This window comes from Vigna umbellata, chromosome 8 (assembly GCF_029865625.1).
Source record: "Vigna umbellata cultivar VRB3 chromosome 8, Vumbellata_1.0, whole genome shotgun sequence".
Classification (NCBI taxonomy): Eukaryota; Viridiplantae; Streptophyta; class Magnoliopsida; order Fabales; family Fabaceae; genus Vigna; species Vigna umbellata.
In genome coordinates this window covers 39,327,234-39,349,603 of record NC_142172.1, presented here as the reverse complement: position 1 = coordinate 39,349,603, position 22,370 = coordinate 39,327,234, and the positions used below count along the sequence as shown (strand labels likewise).

Below are 22,370 nucleotides of genomic sequence, written 5' to 3'. Positions count from 1 at the left end.
AATCACTTTACAAAATTCAAGATAGTGTAATCACAAAACATTCACATCTACATAATCTATTATAAGGTTTTATCAACAACACAAATAGCTTCCTTTATGTTTTTCGAGTAAAAAATTCCAAATTTTATTACATGATACAAAAAAAAAAGTAAGAGAATCACTTTTTACAGTGGATTCCACTAGTATTAATGACGAACTTGCAAAAATAAAATAAAATAATAAATAATCTATAAAGTAAATAAAAATTTACTCTATTTAAAAATCTGATCAAATAAACATATTTTATAACTCCTTAATTATTATTGTTAGGCTGTGATTAAAAACAACAGAAAAGTAGTTAGTAGTTTTATCTCAATACAAGTTCGTTGCTCACAATCAAGGTTATCAAACTCAAGAGTTTACATAAACTCATAAAAATCCAGTAAACTCGACTCGTAAACTCAACTTGTAAACTCATAAGAGTTTACTTCAGATGAAAAAATATTATATAAATAATATCTTAATTCAAATAAGTCTACAAAATTATATAACTTTAAATAAATAAAATTTATAGATATATTATTCATAAAAATAAATATTGTAAAACATAAATACTTGGATTATTGTCATTAATTTTGACACATTCATTAAGGGGGTTAGGCGATAGAGAGGCACGAGAGATAGTGACAATCAGGACATGAAACCCTAAACCTCAAACGACCTCGTTTTTTTTTATTTTTCCCCCTTTCAAGCTCGCAGAATCGCTCAAAAGTCGCGATTCTATACGATCCTACCAATTTCACAATCGATTTTATCGAGTTTACGCAGAAAAAAGTTTACTTTCGAGTTAACTCAGAAACCACTGGGAACGTAAACTCGTACGAGTTTACGAGTCTCGAGAGTTTGATAACCATGCTCACAGTACAAGAGCATAATTCAATAAGTCTTTGTCCAGTGATGATCAAGTTCTACAGGCTCACACATAAAATAAGAGTAGGTACAATAATGTGCATGGAAACTTTCAAGGAAGAGGGTGTGGAAGAAATTCCAATGGAGGATACAATAGAGGCAGTCATACGCAATATCATGAAAAGGGAAATGGAGAACACTAAACAAAAACATCACCCAATACTTGGCGAGGCGGAAAGAAGAAGACAAATAGGAAAATAATCAAATGCTTTAATTGCAACCGTATCAAACAATATTCTACAGAGTGTAAAGTTGCACCAAGTAATCAAGATTCAAGTGAAGATCACCAGGCTCGTATGAAGGAAGAAATTAGCGAAGCTCTGAGGAACCATTGATTTTGATGATGGTCACCCAACCAGATCGGAAGAATGATGAAATTTGGTATATAGACCCAAGATATTTGAATAATATGACTGGTCACTGAGAGTGGCTTGTCGATCTTGAAAAAGGAAAGAAAAGCATAGTGACATTTGCAGATATAGGGCCATTGAAGCTGAAGGTGAAGGAAATGTCTTGGTTATTACCCAAAAATGGGCTAGGAGCAATGATCTTAGATGTTCTGTATGTGCTTAGAATGAAGAGTAACTTGATCAGTATTGGTCAATTACTAGAAAAAGGGTATTTGATGAACTTGGTTGAAAATCTTCTTGAAATTTGTGATACTATGAAAAAAATTGTGATTAGAGCTCTATTAGTCAGGAATAGAGCCTTCAAGGTAAATTTGAGTAGCCTTTAAACCTAGTGTCTTTTTGTTATAGTGCTATTTGATGAATCCTAGCTATGGCATCTACGAATTGATCATTTAAACTTTAGAGATTTAAGTCGACTAAGTTCAAAAAATTTAGTAAGTAGTCTTCCAGTTATTAAAGTTTCTGTCAAAGTTTGTGAAAACCGCTAGATTAGCAAACAATTTAGAAATTCATTTGTTACATACATTGCAGGTTGTGTATAGTGATGTTTGTGGACCGTGTGAGCTTCCTTGACAAGTATTTTGTGCACATGTAATCAACGTTAAAAGTAATTTTTAGGTTTAGAAAGTTAATATGTCTATAAAAATATAAATAGTAAGTTTTGTAAAAATATAAAGGATAAAACATGTGCAAAAATAGAATAGATTCTCTAAACTTATAAAAGATATATAGAAATATGTAGAGTTGACTCGTTAAAAATATCAAATAGTATATCAATACACTGGTGTAATGTGAATTGCTAGACTTGTCCATTCAATGCATTCACAAACTCGTTCAATATCTTTTAATAGTCTCGTCTAATCAATATATAGACACATTCGTCTAATGTATATTGTAAAATCGTCTAATGTGTAATGTATATTGCAAGACTTTTGTATCATAGAATGGATAGTTGTCTAATGTGATTAATAAATTCATCTAATATGTGCATGAAGAGACTAGTCTAACGCATATTGTTATGATGGTGTAATCACTGTATGAATAAACTCATCTAACATATGTTATAAGAATTGTCTAATCAGGTTATGAAATACTCATCTAATATGTTTTTTAGTCATCTAATATTTTTTGATATACTCATCTAATTAGTATATGTAGAGACTTGTATAACAATATAACTCAAACTTTATACATGACATTTTAGTAATTGATATAAAAATTTCAAATTTGAAAAAAATAGTATTTCTATTTAAGAACTAAAATAATAATTTATTAAATATTAAATGATAGAGTTAAAATATTTTTTTAAACATATCAAATTATATATATATATATATATATAATTTTTAAAAATAAAAAAATATATATATGTTTCTAAATTTATTTTTATTAATGATCAAATAATTATAAATCATAAAAAGATAAAATTAAAAAAATAGTATAAAAAATTTATACTTTAAATATAAATTATTTTTTAGTAATTCATTTAATGACCAATAAATTAAAAGTTATGAAAGGATAATATTAAGAATACAAAAATAAGGGTTAAATATGTTTTTTGTCCTTCAACTATCAAGCGTTTTTTAGTTTAGTCCCTCTTTCAAAGTTTGCTTCATTTTCATCCTTCTCTTTAATAAAACTGTAATTTTTAGTCCTTCATGACCAACGACGTTGATTTTTTTTGATGTGGCTAGCGGTTCTAATTTTGTTTCTGACTATAATTAAAATTAAAAGAAAAAATATTAAATTGTAGGGTCAAAACTGGAATCTCATTTCTTCTTTGTTCATGGGATTCATCTTCTGAGACACTCTTTTGTTCTCCATCTTCAACCAGCCATAGCCAACACCTTCTAACAATGATTCACACACTTCTTCTTAGTTACATTAAGTGCTCTTAAGAAGATAACAATGTTCTGGGACTTCTTAGGATCCAACATCCTATGGTCTTGATTTTGCGGGGCAAGAACCGAGCAAGGAGTTGTGTCCTTAGGTTTTGGGTTTGGCGTATTCACTACAAACAAAGTTTCGATCATTTCCTCGTTCAACTAATCCCACACCATTTCACGATTAGAGCTTGCCCTCCCTTTGTCCCAATGCAAAGGCTTCAACTTAGGTTTAGATGACTACAGAGCTCTCCTCGAAATTCTAGGAACTAATAGGTGGCAACTCCACCGGAGAAACCATTGTATTTGGGGTTTGCAACACAAAAGGCCTGGAAGGAGGCGTTAGTGCAAGCGGCCTCGAAACCTGTTGACCCACTAGTGTCACGAGAGAAGGCACTGCCATCTCCCACTGCTTACGTTGTCGCGAAACTGGCGGAGGTGGTGACGACAACGGTGGTGGAGACTACTACTCGATGGAGCAATTGGTCGGAGACTCATATGAAACATCGAATATGGTCGGAGACTGATCCAACGCATGATCCAAGTTCATCCCTTTATCTGGAAACGATAGAGAAAACGCCGAGGACTTCCCAGTGGAAGAAGCATTGGACAATCTCGGCGACCCAATGTCGCTTTTGGACTTGGACGAGCCAAAAGATTGCGTCTTTTCAAGTAAAACATCCTGGGGATGATTCACCATCTGGATTTGGGTTTGGGTTTTTCCTCGGCAACAGAGAAAGCGGAGACAATGATGGCGACTGACACTCCCTTCGCTCCAACGTCGACGAAATTGAAGACGACGACGACATGTGATGCCCGAAACCTAGCAAAGGCGACGACCGTGTGGACAAGGACGACGATCTTCTAATCACCGCTGGAGGTGGCGGTGGAGAATGGTGTGCTACGATTTTTTCAGACAACTTGGTTGTGATCTTCTCGAGCTTATGCTCACAAGAGGAGAGAGACTAATGGAATGAGAGCGATTTGGGGAAGCAGAAGAGGAAGAAGAGAAAGATGAACTGGTAGACTCACTACTGCTACGACCAACTAAATTTTCTTCGGCAATGGTAAAGAAAACTCGTCGAGAACTCGATCTGGCTCCGGTGGCCATGGCTGGTTGAAGGTGGAAAAGAAAAGAGTGTCACTGAACCCATGAACAAAGAAGAAAAAATATTCCAGTTTTGACCCACAATTTAATGTTTTTTCTTTTAATTTTAACTATAAGCAAAAACAAATTTAGAATCGTTAGTCACGTCAGAAAAAATTAACGTCATTAGTTATAAAGGACTAAAAATTATAGTTTCATTAAGAGAAAGGATGAAAATGAGACAAACTTTGAAAGAGAGACTAAACCCAAAAACGCTTGATAGTTGAAGGACTAAAAACATAGTTAATCCCACAAATAATATAAACAATTAATTTAAAAGTAAAATAAATGGATAAAAAGATAAAATAAATGGATAAAAAGGTAAAATAAATTTTATGTACATATGATAAGAAAATAAGTATAAATAAATAAAATAACTTTTATGCATAATAAAATAAATAGAAATAAAAAATTAAAAATATCAAATGAGTATTAAATTAACTTTCAAATAAAAATAAAATAGAAAAGAAAATATTTGTGTTAGTACATTCTTTTCTTCTTACATTATAATATATATTTGAAAACTTATTATTACTTGTTACAAATATGTAAACAAAACTACATAATAAATAAGTAAAAAAAAACTTTTGAAAACACTTTTTTTTCACGCTAGTGGTTAATTTTCCATTATTTCAAAAATAACAATAAATAAAAAACTGTTGTGTATATAAGTTATCCATCATGTATAATTTATATATTTAGAAATTTTAAATAGAAAATAATACAAAACATACAATAATCATATAAACCAAAGTACAATGTTAAAATAATCAATGTACCAAATTAAAAAAAAAATTGTACACAAAAATATAATTTTTAATAATCATGTTGGTACAAATTTTCATAACCATTCAAACTTTCCAATTATTAAAAAAAAGAAAAAAATATCTTTTAAACAATCACAATTATAAGATCTCTGCACAAAATCCCTTAAATGCATTAGTTTAAATCCTAAATCGAGCCATAAACACATTTATTCATGAATTTTAGCAAAATATACAAGTTAATTAAAATTAAATATATTTTTTGTTTTTAAATCATTTTCAAAAATTGTCTCGCTCATAAATTAATTATGCATGTATTTTCTCTTACACTTTATAAAAGTCATGAAAACATTATTCCTAACAAATAATACGTAACAATTATATTATAATCAATGATAAAACTTGTTTCATCACATGCTAACCACTTCACATTTGTTAAAAAGATATATTTTATATGATTTTCATAAAAAATGACAATGAAATAAACATATATTTAAATTAAAAAATAAAATAATAATTTTTTAAATAATTTTAAGACAAAAAAAATACATTTAACACTTAATTAAAAAAAAAGAGAGTAATATATTAAATATGGTAAACTTGCCTTTGACTAAAATGTACTATCATATACATCTTTCCTCTTTTCTCCTCTCTATTATATTCTATATTTTAGAATACAAGTAATGATTTACGAATCTCAGTGGCAGAGTCATGAAAAAATACCTTAAGCTTTTGATGGTTGTTGAAGTTGATTACGGTTCTTCAAAGAGTAATGAAGGAAGAAGAGTTGAAAAATTATGATGAAATGGTTAGTGAAGTTAATGTGTTATATAAGCTTCACCAGTGCAACCACAACTTCATGGATGAGAATCTAGTTTATTCAACCATGTCTTTATGATCCATAAATATGCAGAAAGAACAAGGAAACAAAGTAAGGTTACAAGTATGAGCTAACAAACCTTGCTGTCTTGAATGAAAAGTTGAAAACACTGTACTCATGTGCCATTTATTCATTGTGCTATAATTTATTTAGGAGCCCTTTTGGTTACTCAACATTTCTGCATTCAATGGTTATAGAGATCCTTTATAGTCACCAAAACATTGCACTCAACACTTTCAATATAGAACAAAAAGTTCTCTTTAACAAAGCTCACTTAATCTGTCCTCACAATCTCTGATTACCAATACCTCAATAAAAATGAGTGAAATTTTCATGACAAGGTAACTGAAAATTCAGAAAAACCACAAAAAACAGAAATGAAAAGTGTGTCAAGTGAAAATGTGACTCAAAATTGTGGATGTGCAATCCAAACATATAGAATAACTGGACAGACTACATGTTCATCCCCTCAAACTCTTAATAATCTCGGAGAGGGCAGAGTATGTTCCAAAAGCAGAACAGACAACTCCTACTGTGATGATTGTAACGCAAACTGCTGCCTGTAGACATAGGAAATAAAAGGTAAAGTTGCGTTAGAGTTTACTATAACGCAAACTTAATTAGTTTTGCCATAGATTCTTGAGTGTCTTGTTTAAGTGTATTAGTGTCAAAATGATACCCTTCTGCTTCAAAAATTGCTTTTCATTTGTATGCTTTATGCTATGTTAATATCAAAATATTTGTTTTTGAAATTTTTATTGAAAATCTTTCATCGACAAGATATAAAACAAATTCAGAATATATAAATGAGTTCAAACATCACCTTATAAATTAATTTTATAAATTTAAGTTAGACTTAAAAGTAGTTGCCTTAATTTTAAGGGGAAACTATTCATCTGCCACCATGTTCAATACTCTGAAGAGTCCTAAAGAGTTTGTTTTTTTTCATCAATGCTGTACTTTTTATTGATTCACCTTTTACAGAAAACTGTTTCTTTTTATTGTCCATTTAGAAATTTAAGTCAACCCGTTTTCTCTCTTTTCAAGAATAACCTTTTCTCCACGTAATTCTCAAAGATTTACACATTTATCATAAATGAGAGATAAATAGTAAGGTCATATTAAGAAGTTAAAATTATAAGGAAAAATATAGATACGAAATTTATGTTCTATTGAGCAGAGTATTATTGAGAGTGAAATCCTCATCATACCTGCAATCGTGTCACTTTGCCTCGCAAGATTTTCAGGAAACAAACGCAGGGTAGTATCAAAGACTGTGATCAAGGATGGTTTTAATTAATAAAAGGTCGAGATCAGTAAGCAAGAACAGATAAACTGAATGAGACTTACAACAAGCATTGTGAATAATGATCCAATCAACGACATAACCAGACCTGCAAAAAAGAAAAATTACATATGCTGTTCATATTACATGGTACAACTATGTCATGGTACGATGATTTTCTGAAATGAGAAAGTTGGTCCATCCATAAATAAATAATTTCCAGATTTAGTAAAGAAGTTATATTGACTCACCAAAAAAGGGAACTGAGAGACCAATAACGAGGGTGGAAAGTACCAACCCTGTTCTGATGAAGAAGCAATATAGAAAAGATTTGGCATGGTTTGATGGTAACAACTCCTCTAGACTCATTGCCACCGGAGATATAGTCAATGCAAATGTGATTCTAATTAAGTTAAAAACAACTTCCTTTGCTCACAGTGTGAGAGTTCTTTAAAAGGGGATGCAAGAGAAATGTCATGTCATAGAACACATTTTCAAACATACATCGATATAACACATTCTTTCCTGTCAAATACTTTCACCTTCAATCAACACTTATCAGGTTTTATAATTTTTTTCCCCAAGTAAAGCAAGATGGTAATTAGAAATGTTTTCAGTTGTGCAGCATTTTGCAAAAGATACTTTTTTCCTATTTCTCTCAAATATCACTTTAGAACAAGAAGGAATTTTAAATTTTTAAATGCAGGATGGAAACAAAACCATTTCTTATTCATATGACTCTCGTGAATTTAACTACTTATGCAAGGACCCTATGAAAAGGATATTTGGTTAATGGATTAACCACCTGCAAAATAAAAGAAAAAGATAAAATGTTGGTTATTTATGTAGTTTATTGAACATTGATAGTTTGCTGATACAGAATTAACTAAGTATAGTATGAGAATAATAAATGAGACAGAAATATAGAAGCTCTTTAATGCATAAGTTAATTTGTAGAAGCCCTATCATATAACAGTTTAACATTTTTATTTTTAACTAGTGCATAAGCTAATTTTAACTTATGCAGATATCCCTTTTTTTCTTCTTATTTTTCTCTCCCAAAAGTGCATATAAAAAAAACTCATACAAACAGGTCCAAAGAGAGTATGTATACCGTGGTCCAAACAGCAATCTTGGTTGCTACCAATTCTTGGGGCAGGTTGAGAGTGAATTGAGAGAGTATAGCTTCACCAAACATTGTGTATCCCATAACAGCAGCTCCAGCATACAATAAGCTACAAATACCAAAACTGAGGAAAGGAAAAATCACACTTGTGTACATTAGATTCAGAAAAGGAAATTCCAGTGAACAAAATAAAAATCCTATGCAAATATATTCCACATCTTGAGGCATTGTGATTTACCTTGCTTACACTTCTCTACTAGTTTACCTAAAAGAGATCATCATGTCTTCTATATATACTTGTAAGTTGCCTTTTTACAAGACTTAGATCTAATATACAGTGGAAGGACTAGTGTCAACCCAGTAATGGATTATGGCCAAAAGTTATTTACCATGCTAAGAGCACTCCAGGGAATTGGTTTTTATTTGCCATGGATGAATAAATGTTCGGGAAAACAGCATGTCCAGAGTAGCAGTAACCATAGAGACCCACAGCAACAGGAAAAGTTGCAAGATTGAGTGTTGTCCCTTTGCTATGAAATCCTACATTGTCTACTCCAACCCATAACAAGCAGAGAACCACCAAAATGGATGCAATAACTCCACCAGCTATATGAAAAAAAAAACATAGTACAAGTTTATAATAAGCTTTTTCAAATAATGATGACTGCATCATATATGACTGCTGACTGCCAAAACATAAGACAGATTCATGAGCAGTTATAGTAACCAAGCATGAATGATAACAACTAGAGGAATAAAATTCGAGAAGATGCACATGAACTTCATTTCACAGCAACAACAAAGCCTATTCCAATACAGAAAAGAACAACATGAAGTATGATAAAACCTTGTTTGAGAAATGACTTAGAGCCAAATGTAGATGAGACGAAGCTTTAACTTTTAATCACCAAAAAACAAGCACTTACCAGATATGTAACTGAGAATTCTTAGATCACGGAGCCAAACAGTAGGAAGAACAGTCAAGGCAGTTAGCACCGCAAAAAGTGTATGTGAATCCATTTCAATTGCACCCAAATTCAAGCGTGCATTTGGAAACAAGGAAGACAAGTTGTCGCCCTCCAAAATTATATATTCAATGCAACAAGCCTGCATGAAGGAATATTCAATAGGGAAAGTAGTTGCTATAAATTTATAAAAATTATAATAGGTATCTAACAAGATGCTTCCAAACAGGTAGCCACATAGAATTTCATCATTTTCAATTTGCTGTAACAAATTACATTGGATGAGACATCTAATGGAATAGTGAAGGCAGTTGTACTTACATATAATTCCACGTACAACACTATCTGCATTCAAAGAAAAAACAGGAGAAAGAATTAAAGGGTGATTAGAAACATAGTTATTTTTAACTAACATGGAATTTGTCCAACTAGAAATGTATGATAAAGACATGGGAATATAAAAAATCTTAAGATTTCAAGACCTGACAGAACTATAACACAACCTATAAAATGAACATAAAACATAAATCTTAAATCAAAACAGAGAATCAGTGTTTGAAAAATGAGAATGAGTGATTACAGAAATACACGTAAGAAAGAGAAGCATGAAGGGAAGACTTACTGAAATTGCAATACGTCCAGTAGTACCAAAAGCAGCTTGGCCAATATCAGGGTATGTTTCAAGCTCAGGATCACTGTCCAAACAGGAACGCAAGAGCAGCCCAGTATAAAATGAAATAATTGCAAAAAGAAACAAGACTGAGATCCCAAACCATCCACCTTCTTTGGCAGCATAAGGGGTAGAAAGGATTCCAACACCACAAAGAATGTTTATGCCTACAAAATCCAAACTACGATGGATAAGGAAAAAGCACCAACTGCACTGCAGGGGTCATCAAGTTTCAAACCAGATGGTCTAAAATATTTTATCTTACGTTTCATTTTACAATTTAAGGTATAAAAACTTATCTTTAACGATTCAGGTTCATGCAGTTCAAAATTTACAATATTCTAATGAATATAAAGATGCATGTGATTAGCTTTAGCTTTAGTACAGATTAAATCTAGATATAAGATCATGGTCAACTAAGAAATGAGAAAATTTGTAGTTTTTGAACAAGTGATGCTGACAAAGTGGTTGAATCATCACTTGTCTAACTTGGGTAGGGCTGATAAGCCAGCAAAAGTTACATCATTGCCTAATATGGTCCCCCAGTCAGAGGATTCATTGAGTATGTCTGTGGGACTTCTTAATTGCAGTTTTGCAGGAAAAAATAATATATGTTCTAAATGACTTTCATTGCCACCAATAAATGAATACCCAAACCTTATCTTCTAATAAAATATTGTTTAAGTAATTTTAAATTAAATAATTCACAGAGTGAAGTAAGGAATTAACTAATTATTTTAACTGTTAAGCTTAACTCTATTATTTACTTCATTATAATTTAAATATACCGCGCCCAGTTTTGGGCTTAAATGACTTTCAAGGTAAATATTTGTTTAAGGTTTTCATACAAAGAAAAACTTCTTTAAAAAACTCATCTTTTGAATCATAAAAAACAAAAAATAATCAGAAGATGTAAATATGATTATAACCTACTTAAAACATGTTCTCCGAAAATCAATTATTATTTAGAAGCTGGTTTTTCTCGTTATAAAGAACAAAAACGATAGTTTCACAAAATGATAATATATATTAGTATTTTAAATTAAAAATTAAAATGTTAATATATTGTTTATCAAGTGATTATCTTTTTTAGGAGTGTTAACTTGCCTTTTTTTTTTCTAGAAAATAATCACTATATTATTTTACACTCTATTCCATGTACAATATGTTACACAAGAATCATTGTCACTTTAAAATGGTTTCTGTGAGTTCTCATAACTCAAATCTACTCCCACCTCCCAATTTAAAATGTTGGTCAAATCCGATCCATATTCCAATCCAAATCCATTAAGTGGGGCAGAGTGTATACCCACCATGTTTTTTTCTTGTCATGTAACTCATAAGGACGCTGTTTTTTTAGAGTGTTATCTGCTTGTTAGCTTCTTTTTGATGCAAGTCGTGCATTATATCAATTTTCAAAGCTCTATAAACCCAGAATCATGATCATGTCCGAATGAAAAAGAAAAAAAATAATGCACACCACTCTTTTCTCACCAAATTTTGTTTGCACGTAGAAAATTTCTCCTATTATATAATGATGTTCAAATTTTCTGATATAAAAGTGGAAACATAATATATCATAATGACAAGAAACAAACATATACAGTACATTATATCATTATTCATTCAATTTGCCTTAATAATGATTTGATATTTTTTCTTCCTTCTATTTTCCTTTTTATTTATTCAGAAGATAAGGTTGAACAGTGTGTTTTCTCATGATAGAACATAATTCTGGCACAGATCAAACCAATAACATAACAAACAGAGAAACAACAATTTACCATTGAACACAGCTTGTCCAAAAGAGCAGTGATGAGAGGGAACTTCATGAGAAACCTTGGAGTCCTTCTTAATCAAAGAAGATCTTCTAGAAGGAAGAGGAGGAAGCAAGGTGTGAGAGCTACGTCTCTGATGCTGCTCATCTTCTGGTTCTTGTAAAAGAGGCTTTGTCACTGAAGGAAGTGCTTCAGGAGTGTGCCTCCTTGTTAGTGATGTAGAAAGGAAAGAACTGCTTAGTCTTGACAATGAGGAGGTGCCCAAAAATCCAATGTTTGGTGATGGCACACTACTGTATAGATCAATAGATTGCCTGAAACACACCATCAACAACAATATATGAATATTCAGTTCTGCACTTCACATGGGAAACACCAAAATGAAGTTGTTAGATTTCTTTTTCAACTTCTGGACATAGTTTGTTGACTATGTCAAGAACAAGTGGCATGTTCTGGTTTCTTCTAAAACCCAAAACTAACCAGAAAAAGGTTCCAAACAATTTTTACATTCACCATGAAAAAGGCAAAATCACTTTTCAAAAACGTAATGAAAAAGGAGGAAAAGAAAAGACAATTAACCATATTTGTAGAGAAATTAGAGGTGCCCTTTTGACACTTTAGAAACATAAAAGAAAAAAAGACAAGAGAAAACACAATCATGAGAAATTCACAAATCCAGTGTTGTTAAAACAAAAAAAATAGAAGACCTGTAACTCTGTGGCCACGAGATGTTGTAAGAACTGGGCTTTCTCTGTGGAGGGTTTTCAGTTGAGTAACTAGAAGAATCAGAATCGTTACCATCACCTCCACCTTTGTTCAAATCCTTCTCCATATCCTCTTCATCACTCTCGATGATAAAACTGTTCTCTGAAACAGAATTATCCATCTTCCTTCAAGTTCTCTCTCCGTTCAAAAATCCTCAATCCCTTCAACAATTAACCTTCACATAATAACCACACTCATAAAACACATCATACGAGCAGAAAGCAAGAGAATCTTTAAAATCTTTATAAGAAATTCAAGGCAATTTTACAACATAAAATCTGCGCCGGGATCAACCCTACCCTATTCTTTAACCTTTTTTCTAATATCAAAATAAAAAAACTACACGTGGGCTGAGATTAAAAAAGCTTCCTTTTAAGTATTCTTACTGAGAAGCTTGTACTCAAGAATCCAGCTAGATTTTAGCTATGCATGCATTTTCATAAGTTTGATTAAGTGAAGCCAGAAAACAAACACAAGGCAGGAAAGGAAAAAAGGGGTGGTAAGGTAAGAGCTTTAAAGTGTTTCCTCTTATGGTTTTCGTTTTGTACGTTTCCTTAAATTTTTTGAAAAGAAAGAAAGTGAAAGAAATGAAAAACAAGAACACAGATAAAAGAAACAGGTGGGTACTTACTTACCTTTGCTATCAGGTGTTTTGAATGACACTGCACTCTCAATGTTGGGAAGTCTTATAGCGGTTTAGGTGGTGTTTGTGTGAACTGAAAAACTTGAAAATAACTGTGGGATGACAGAGCAGAAGAATGATGGAAGGTGTAGCAGTTTATTGTTATGCACATCTGTACTCTGTCTTCGACAGTGCAGGGACATAAGAAATCGTAGCCGTACATTAATGGGAGATAATAGATAGCCAATTGCCATGTTGTCATGCTGGCATGGGTCCCCATTTTCTTTTGTTTCTTGTAAGAGCTCATGAATCATATTCATATCATACCATGCTGCAAGTAACCACTTTATCTAATGCTATAATAAATCTTACAGTTACAAATTTATGATAATAATAATAATAATAATTTCACATTCATTTTATTTTCATGTCTTGGAGGGATTCAAATCCTCCCTATAATAGGTAATACTGTTTTCTTTCCATTTGAAGCTAACATTTTGATAGTTAAAACGCATTATTTCTTCACATTAAATAATTTTTTTAATTTTTCCCTTATTTTTATCCATCTTTTTAAATTTAATTACTTATTTTACGTTAATAATTAAGTTGCATCTTTTTTTAACTGACTTAATTTATAAATTACGCTTTCAAATATTTATTTAAAATTTTTAAACTGATATAGAGTATTATACATTTTTTAAGAAAATAAAATAAACAATAAATAATGTGATTAAATTAAGAGAAATAGTTTCTCCAACTCTTTGGATGAATAACAAAAATATTCATTGCTATTAATATCTTTAACTTTTAAACCAACAAAATCATCACCATCCCCGTTTATATTATGCATTTCGAATAATCAAAATAGTAACTTATTATTTGTTACTTTTCTTGTTTATTTTGGTTATATTGTCATCTTTTAATGAGATTATATTATTGTACTATATATTTATTTATTGTTTTTTTCCTTTTATTTATCTTTTGCTTAATATATCTACCTCATAGGCAGGGGGTGTGTTTAGCATTTTTCAAGATGTGATGGGAAAACTGCTTTTACGAGCTGTGAAATGTAAAATAAGATATGAAACTATAAAAAAATTATAACATGAGAAGAAGTTTATTCTAATTTCAATATCAATAAGTGTTCATTTTTTCTTTCAAAACCTATTATTATTATTATTATTATTGTTTTATTATTTATACTTATTATTAACTTGAAAAGATATACAAGAAAGAACAAGATAGAGTGATTAAATGTGATAAAAAGTGATAGGAGAGGAAGAATATCAATTCAATTCATAACAGTAGATCAGTTATACATAAAAGTTTTTATTCCTAAATATATGAATACGGAACAATGATAATGACATAATTTGAATTCAACTACCACCTATAAATTACGTCACAAATTTTCGCTATCCCATTAATAATTACAAGTAACAAAAATATTAAAACACAATATACTTTTTTATTCTGAAGATTATCCACTATTATATTATCTTAATCTTTATTTTTATGTTGTTTTCTGTTTTTTTTATATATAAATTTGGTATATCTGGTATAGTTATTGTTATAAGAAAAACTTATATCTAATTTGCTTAATAGTTTTGTTAGTTATCGAAATAATAGAAAAATAAATTTTCCTTTTCTCTTCTACCTTATCAAATTGGTGCTCTCATATACTTTCTCTTTTTAGTGATGTGAGTATATTCTCAAACTAAAATTAGTTTAAATGGTTATCTGTTTAGAATGAAAAAAAAATGTGAGAAAATATAAGAAATGACTATTAATTATATCTTTAATAGTGTGTGCTTTTTTTTTTCTTAAATGAGAAAAAGAGTTGTATTTGAGATTTATATCCAATAGTAATGTGAGATTTTAATAAAAAGATATTATGCATTATGCATAATTGATCATGAAGACGTCCAATTTAGGAGGATAATAGGTGGTTGAGTAGTGCTAAAATAAACCAATCACAATGCTTGTAATGCTAGTCTTTGATATTTTTTCTATACCCATAGATCTTTTTATATATATTTTTAGTTTGAAATAAGATTATTTAAAAATAAATCTTTAAAATATAAACTTACATAAAAATAAATAAATTTCGAAATCCAATTCAAATCACTTTACTAAAATAAATAAATTTAGTCTTCTTAAAAACAAATGTAAAGGTTACACCAAAATATAAATTTAAAAAGAAATTAATTGTTTAAAAATAACTTTCATGAATCTAAACAAAAAGAAATATAATAAAGTTAAATTTTAACCTTAATTTTTTTTATTAATAATTTTATTTTAATTACTTGATTTTAAAACAAAAATACTTAAATAAAATTTAAAAATATCTAAGGATAAAATACCCATAATTTACCTCATCCTCCTCATGTAGATAATTAAATATACATACTCATTAGAGTCTCCATTGGATTTAGTGTAATAAATTTTATTAGAAAGTACTTTTTAAGCCTAACTCAATCCCATAAAATTACTATATAATATGTATCAGAGCCATGGTATCAAAGTCATGGGTGGAGCATATCCTAGTGAGATCTATGTGGACATTCTGTTACATTCGTTGTCTCTTGACATGGTATCAAAGTCATAGTTGGAGCCTATCCTAGCGAGATCTATGTGGACATTCTGTTCCACCCACTATCGGACCACCCATTAATTTTACTCTCATGCTCGATATATCTATACTTCAGCATGAAGGGGGTGTGTTGGAAGTACCACATCAACTAGAGATAAGGCCAAATTATAATATATAAGTGGGTACAAACCTCACCATCAAAGTCGGTTCTTTGGGGTTGAGTTAGACTTAAAGTCCATCATACAAAATATTTTTCCATCATCACACCAACTCATCATAATGGAATTTTTATATATTATATACAAAATTTCTAGTTAAAATGATTATATATGCATGTCTCCATTATTTATTAACTCACCTTGCCTATAGAACTTTTTGCTCAAATCTCTTCCTTTTTATTTTCTCCTCCTCCTCTCATTTTCAAACAAATACAACTTAATCAATTATAAAGTTATGACAAATATTTTCTTTTAGAAAATTCACAAATTAAAACCAATTTAAATATGAAAACATTTTTTTAAATATGTAATTTATTTTTACAAGCGATTCACATTGCTTTTTAATTTAATTTTTACTTGCTCCAAAACATTATTATCAAGTCGGAAAAACCAAAGAATATTCACCTTTTAAAAATAGTTATTTTAAAACTCATATTCAACATGAACTAACTAAAATCCAAAAGAAGCATACGGTACTCATTGCACACAAATTATCATTTTGTTGAAAGAGATGCTTTAGAATATTCCGAGAGTCTATGAGGGCAACTTGACAGTATTTTGTTAACGGATAAAATGAGACATCATATAAAAGCATCAACTATACCTTTTAATATTAGTTTCTAAATTCCACAAGTTATTATTATATACACATCATACATCTAAATCAAACATATAACAAATTTCACTCGTAAATTATTAAAAGATGAGCCGAAGCATGTGATGGAGTGCTGTTGTTTGATCCCAAGAAAAAACACAGCAGGATAAAACATCCAACATGTGGTCTTACTGTGAACAACGTTTCCAAAATCTCAGCCAGTACGTAACATATAACCTTGTCCACCAAAACTACATCTTCACGTTCATCACCAAACCAACGTTCAGTCAGCATCACAATATTGAAAGTTTAGGAATTTATTTTACAAATTTAAGCATCAATTCAATGTGCCAGTAAAAATGAAAATGTATTGGAAGAATAAACTGTTCCAGTTATGGACAACGTAGATTCAAATTAACAAATGTTTTTTTTTCCAAAAGATTATCTTTTTGTTTTCCAATTTATGTATAATGAAAGTGTTTCGGTTACAAAATCGAGTCACCAAACACATCCACAATTTGTTCTCTTTCATTGCTTGGTCTCGTTTTCTGTTCCGTTTTCACGTCCGTCCGGAGGTGTATATATTAAGGTGTTTTGATGTCAAAGTCAGTAGGTGAACCGTTTGATAATTCAATGTAACAGTAATAAATACACAGTAAATATTACCATTTATCTCTCCTCTTTGACCTATATTTATAGTTTTTGGCGTGCGTCTAATATTAGTGATGTGTTAATATTGGCCCAATCCCGATTCATTATCCTTAATTATGATTTACCTTAATCTTCATGAAATTGGTTTATTTATTTGTCACAAACAATACGTATTAGGCGTTATTTTTTTTTGTCGTGCAGTCATTCAGTACAGATAAAAATGTCAAACAAGTTTTATTTAAATTTTGATATATTAGAAGTTTCGTATTAATTAAAGATAAAATTAATTTATAATATATTAATTCAACTTGTAATATATAAAATATTTTCATGTTTACGATATTCCGAGAATGCATTGTAGCAGCCAATTTGATTAATTAGTTTGATGGAAACTTACGCTTTCGATTTTCCGCTTTCGTCTGAAACAGACGTTAAGGTTTATGGTATCGTACGTGTTGTCTCTGAAATAATTAATGTGAATGAACGTGCTTGGAGACATTCACATTCGCTACTTCAGATCCTTGAGAAAACAGATCCGACAATGATGTATTATAACCTGATAAATTTATATAATTATTTTATATTCATTATTTTTTTCACAATTACAAATACTTTTAACAATTACAAAAAGGCTATCAAAATATCATTTTTCAAATGGATACTATTTTTTCTCTCTAAAAGTGAAATGTCTGTCTTGTCATTATCTTCATTTATTTCCTGGAAAACGGTACGTTACTTTTACATTTAATTTACTTTTTACACGTCATTGTCAATTTTAAAAAAATATTAACCAATGATATCATTGTTGCATACAATAGTTCCAATCATAACATTTTTTTATTACAGTGATATATGCCTTTCTCGTATTTAATTTATGATTTTTCGATAAAGAATATTTGTCGTGTTTAGAAAGCTCAAAACTTGAAATTTTTTAAAATGATTATATATATATATATATATATATATATATATATATATATATATATATATATATATATATATATATATATATATATACTTTCTTTATTAGAAAAACATCTTACTGTATTGATAAGATATTTGCCATATGCTTCTGAATCTATATGTCGATTCCTTATGTATTTATGGATTTCTTCAAAGAAAATAGGTCATGTAGAGGAAAAATAATTTTGTATTTCTGCAAATCATAAATTATTACCGTAAAAAACTATTAATTTTTTACAATGGTTGTTTTAAAATTCATAATAATAATGTTGTTTAATTACTTAATCATTATTTTAAAATCAAATATAAATAATAATTTTAATTGACCGTGTAACCTTCTTACACTAATATTATATACATAGATAAGATAACAAGATGATGAGTTAGATAAATCTTACTTTGGATTATGGATTATGATGGATAAGGTAAAAAAATTCAATAATTCATTTTACTTTATTGAAAATTTAAATTAATCTTATTCAATTTAATGAAAATTCAATTAAGCTCATCCCTTAATTTTTATTGGATATCAATCCATTTAAAAGAAATTAATTATGAAAATGTAATCAAATTATTTTTCATCCGTTTCATATATTAATAAAGGGATTCATTTAATTTAAAATATAATAGATAAATCCTTGGCATCAATTATTAATCAGATTTTTGTTTAATTGTTTGCCAAACATTGGTTGGTGGAACAGATGTTACGTTGAACTTGGACACCATACATACGCGCCACGTTCAAAGAAATTGCTTCTATTTTGGAAAGAGTCAATACTTTTATATAATTTCTAGCAAATTCTTTATCTAGACAAACAACGTGATCGTTACTTACCAAGTCTATTATTACACGTCACTTTAGATATTTAGTTTATCTCAAAATATTTATCATATTTTAAAATAATATAAAATGTCAAATTTAAATAATAGCATTAATACTAAGAAAACAAAAAAATTCGTGTTCCTGAATATCTACAGATATAACCTATAGATATTTACTACCTGTGAATTGGGGATAGGCGTATTTTAATATCCTTATAAACGGGTCGGATCCAGGTATTATAAATATAATTATTCACAAAAAATAAAAATAAAAATTTAATTTATATTTTATTAAGTTAAATTTAATTAAAATTAAATTTTAATTTATATTTAATTTAATTTATATTATATTTTATATATTTTTTGTAATTTTATTTAATAATTTATAAAAATATATATTTTTAAATATTTTACGAATATCCGTGGATATCTACAGGATATAGGTTTTAAAATACCCGTGGATATTTTTAAGTGAGTATCATGCAGCAGCAGATTGAATAACGGGTGAAATTTTTTTGTCGGGTTAGGTTACGGGTAGATACTATCCGTATCCGACCCGACCCGTTGTTACCTTAATTAGTATTATGGTTAAAAAACACTATAACAATTGAGTGATTAATAGTTTTCAAAATGCTCTTTCAGATCAACATTTATTTCATAATCTATAATTTATTCTCTAATAGTTTCATTTGTAATGTCGGTATGTAGTCCCTCATTTTATAAAGAAATGTCATAATGATAACATGAATTTGGTTATCATGGTAGAAAAGAAGATATCTTTAAATTAACTTAACCTTTCTATAAAATTGATTGAAAAATAAAAAATTTATATCTCCTCATATATTATATAAATTGTCTTTATCTTTGTCTTTTGTTAATCATAATTTTCAACTCATATTTTTCGTATTGAGACATACAGATCTCGTACTTGAAACTAGATATTGAAACTAGATACTTATAGATGATTTAATAATATTCTACAACAAGTGATACAATAAATAATAAATTGTATTAAAAAAACTCTAAATAATTTTAATATTATATTAATTTAACTTTATAAAATTAGGTTTTAAAATAAAATGTATACTGATTTGCATAATGAAATAACTAACTAGAGTTATGTATTTTTTAATTAAAATATAACTTTTGTGAAGCGAATCACAATAGTTTATAAAGTCTAGAGCATTTTAATTTTAATGATAGAATTAAAATGTATTAAAAACGACAAATATTATATTTGGATTGTGCAAATAATTGGAGGACATGACTATAATTATTAATTGATCATGTTTTTATTTTGACTCATCTCATTAGAAACGTACAAAATAATTGGGTTTTAATATTTTTCTTTTGTAGATCTAGACTAATGCATCAGGACGGTGAAGACAAAAGTTAAAAGGTAGCCAATGTAGCAACAATGGCATGAACTATGAATGATATAGATCTACTCAGTATACAAACTACAATAATTACCCTAAAATATCAATATCTCAACAAACCAAAAATCAATAAAATCCAAAACTAACTTCTTTTTTCATTAATTTGATTAGGTTACAGATCTTGCATTGAGAACTATAATCCATTTTAAATTGAACCAAAAGAACGTTTATAAAATTAATCATTTGTAATTTATTTATTTTTTCTTCGTTAGAGATCATGATATTTTAAGCTTACAAATTTGAATACATAATTTGCATTGCTGTATGAGTTTATATGATATGCACCGACTCATGTACTACGACAGCTTTAAAACTGATGAGTAATAATTTTAACATATATTAACATATATAACTATTGTTATTTGAAATGTGAAAGAAAAAAAAAGATGATAAACACATGATCTGAAATGGGAATCATACTGAATAAAAGTATTGCAAATAGTTGTATTTATGACAAGGAAAACATTGTATACAAAAGCAAAATATTGCTTGACATGAGGAAAAAACATTACAAGACATGTGAACGTTATCATTAAAACATACTGTATTAGTTTTGAAAGTTGACAAGCTTTCATCTTTATAAATTATCTTCATTATTTTTGTGCATACAACAATTATTTTTTTATTATTGTCTCTTTATTTTGGTTGATATAATGCAAGTTATTTTCATCACATTGTTTGATTTAGACTTGCGTTTTAGCTATAAAAACATTGCCAAGAAGGTTTGTTTCTTTTGGATTGTCATTATTTAAATACATTTCTGCACTTGGTATATGATATGACTCATGAGACGTTGATTTTTTATTTATTTATTGTTTCAGTGATCTTGAACTAGTTGAAAGTTCCTGGTGTTCCAATTTAAAACAAAAACATAATGAATGAATGATATACATGTGGCCAGGCTTGATTTAAAAATGAAAATAATAATAATAATAAATGATGAAAATGGTCTTTCGCTCAGAAGATTTGTCTTTGGCCTTAAAAACAAAACAAAAAATGGCAGAACCTTGATAAGATATTGTGTCTAACTCGACCAAGATGCAATCACATTATTATATTAATTTTGTAGAATTCGGACATACTTATCCACATGTCAGAATCCTCAATAATCAATCACTACTTGGCATCACCAACTATGCATGCAAGAGATTATTCCTCAGTGTATTAGCATCGTCATATTTCACAATCACAAATAAAAACACATATATATATATATATATATATATATATATATATATATGTTTATATCATGAATTATAAGTTTTAAGGTTAAGAGTATTTTAATAATTTTTATTCTTAAAACTAAAAAAAGAAACTCATAAACCCTTACTCACCTCTTTCATTTCTCTCAACCATTTCTCTTTCGTGTATATATATATATATATATAGATATATATATATATATATATATATATATATATATATATATATATATATATATATATATATCGGTGACAGATAAAAGGTTAGAGTGAAAGAGATCAAAGAGAAATGGTTGAGAGGAATGAAAGAGGTGAGTAAGGGTTTGTGAGTTTCATTTTTTAGTTTTGAGAATGAAAATTATTAAAATACTCTTAACCTTAAAACTTATAATTCATGATATATAAGGGTATTTTTGTCTATTAAAACCCACACATTACTAAAATGTATTAACTGAAAAATAGGCGTACGCGCGTTAGCAAACTCCATATATATATATATATATATATATATATATATATATATATAAAATAAAAATTAGTATTGTCAAAATGGGGGGTAACCCGCAAGCCAATCCAGTCTACCACGGGTTTTCAACCCAGCTCACTTAAAACCCGACTCATCCTGGTTGACCCAGTGGAAGCAT

The 22,370-nt window shown here is 29.1% G+C and overlaps 1 protein-coding gene and 2 pseudogenes across 3 annotated transcripts; all 3 read right to left on the bottom strand.

Annotated features, from left to right (window-relative positions):
• Window positions 1-3,113: 3,113 nt before the first annotated feature.
• On the bottom strand, window positions 3,114-3,704 carry LOC148194660 (formin-like protein 1; annotated as a pseudogene).
• LOC148194659 (uncharacterized) lies at window positions 3,162-4,551 on the bottom strand (annotated as a pseudogene).
• Window positions 4,552-6,274: 1,723 nt separating this feature from the next.
• On the bottom strand, window positions 6,275-13,423 carry LOC124840116 (amino acid transporter AVT1C-like). 3 transcript variants are annotated; one of them, XM_047316116.2, is made up of 13 exons: window positions 13,253-13,423; window positions 12,564-12,796; window positions 11,863-12,170; window positions 10,031-10,245; window positions 9,730-9,753; window positions 9,370-9,550; window positions 8,833-9,049; window positions 8,432-8,567; window positions 8,103-8,122; window positions 7,569-7,714; window positions 7,383-7,426; window positions 7,244-7,306; window positions 6,275-6,592 (listed from the first exon to the last, which is right to left on the bottom strand). In XM_047316116.2, the coding sequence occupies exons 2-13, from the start codon at window positions 12,740-12,742 to the stop codon at window positions 6,494-6,496; spliced, it is 1,632 nt and encodes a 543-aa protein (XP_047172072.2). In that variant the 5' UTR covers window positions 12,743-12,796; window positions 13,253-13,423; the 3' UTR covers window positions 6,275-6,493. The 3 variants fall into 3 exon arrangements, with proteins under 3 accessions (XP_047172072.2, XP_047172070.2, XP_047172071.2); XM_047316114.2 differs by having other exon boundaries at window positions 13,257-13,422; XM_047316115.2 differs by lacking the exon at window positions 13,253-13,423 and adding an exon at window positions 13,008-13,176.
• Between the last annotated feature and the right edge of the window lie 8,947 nt (window positions 13,424-22,370).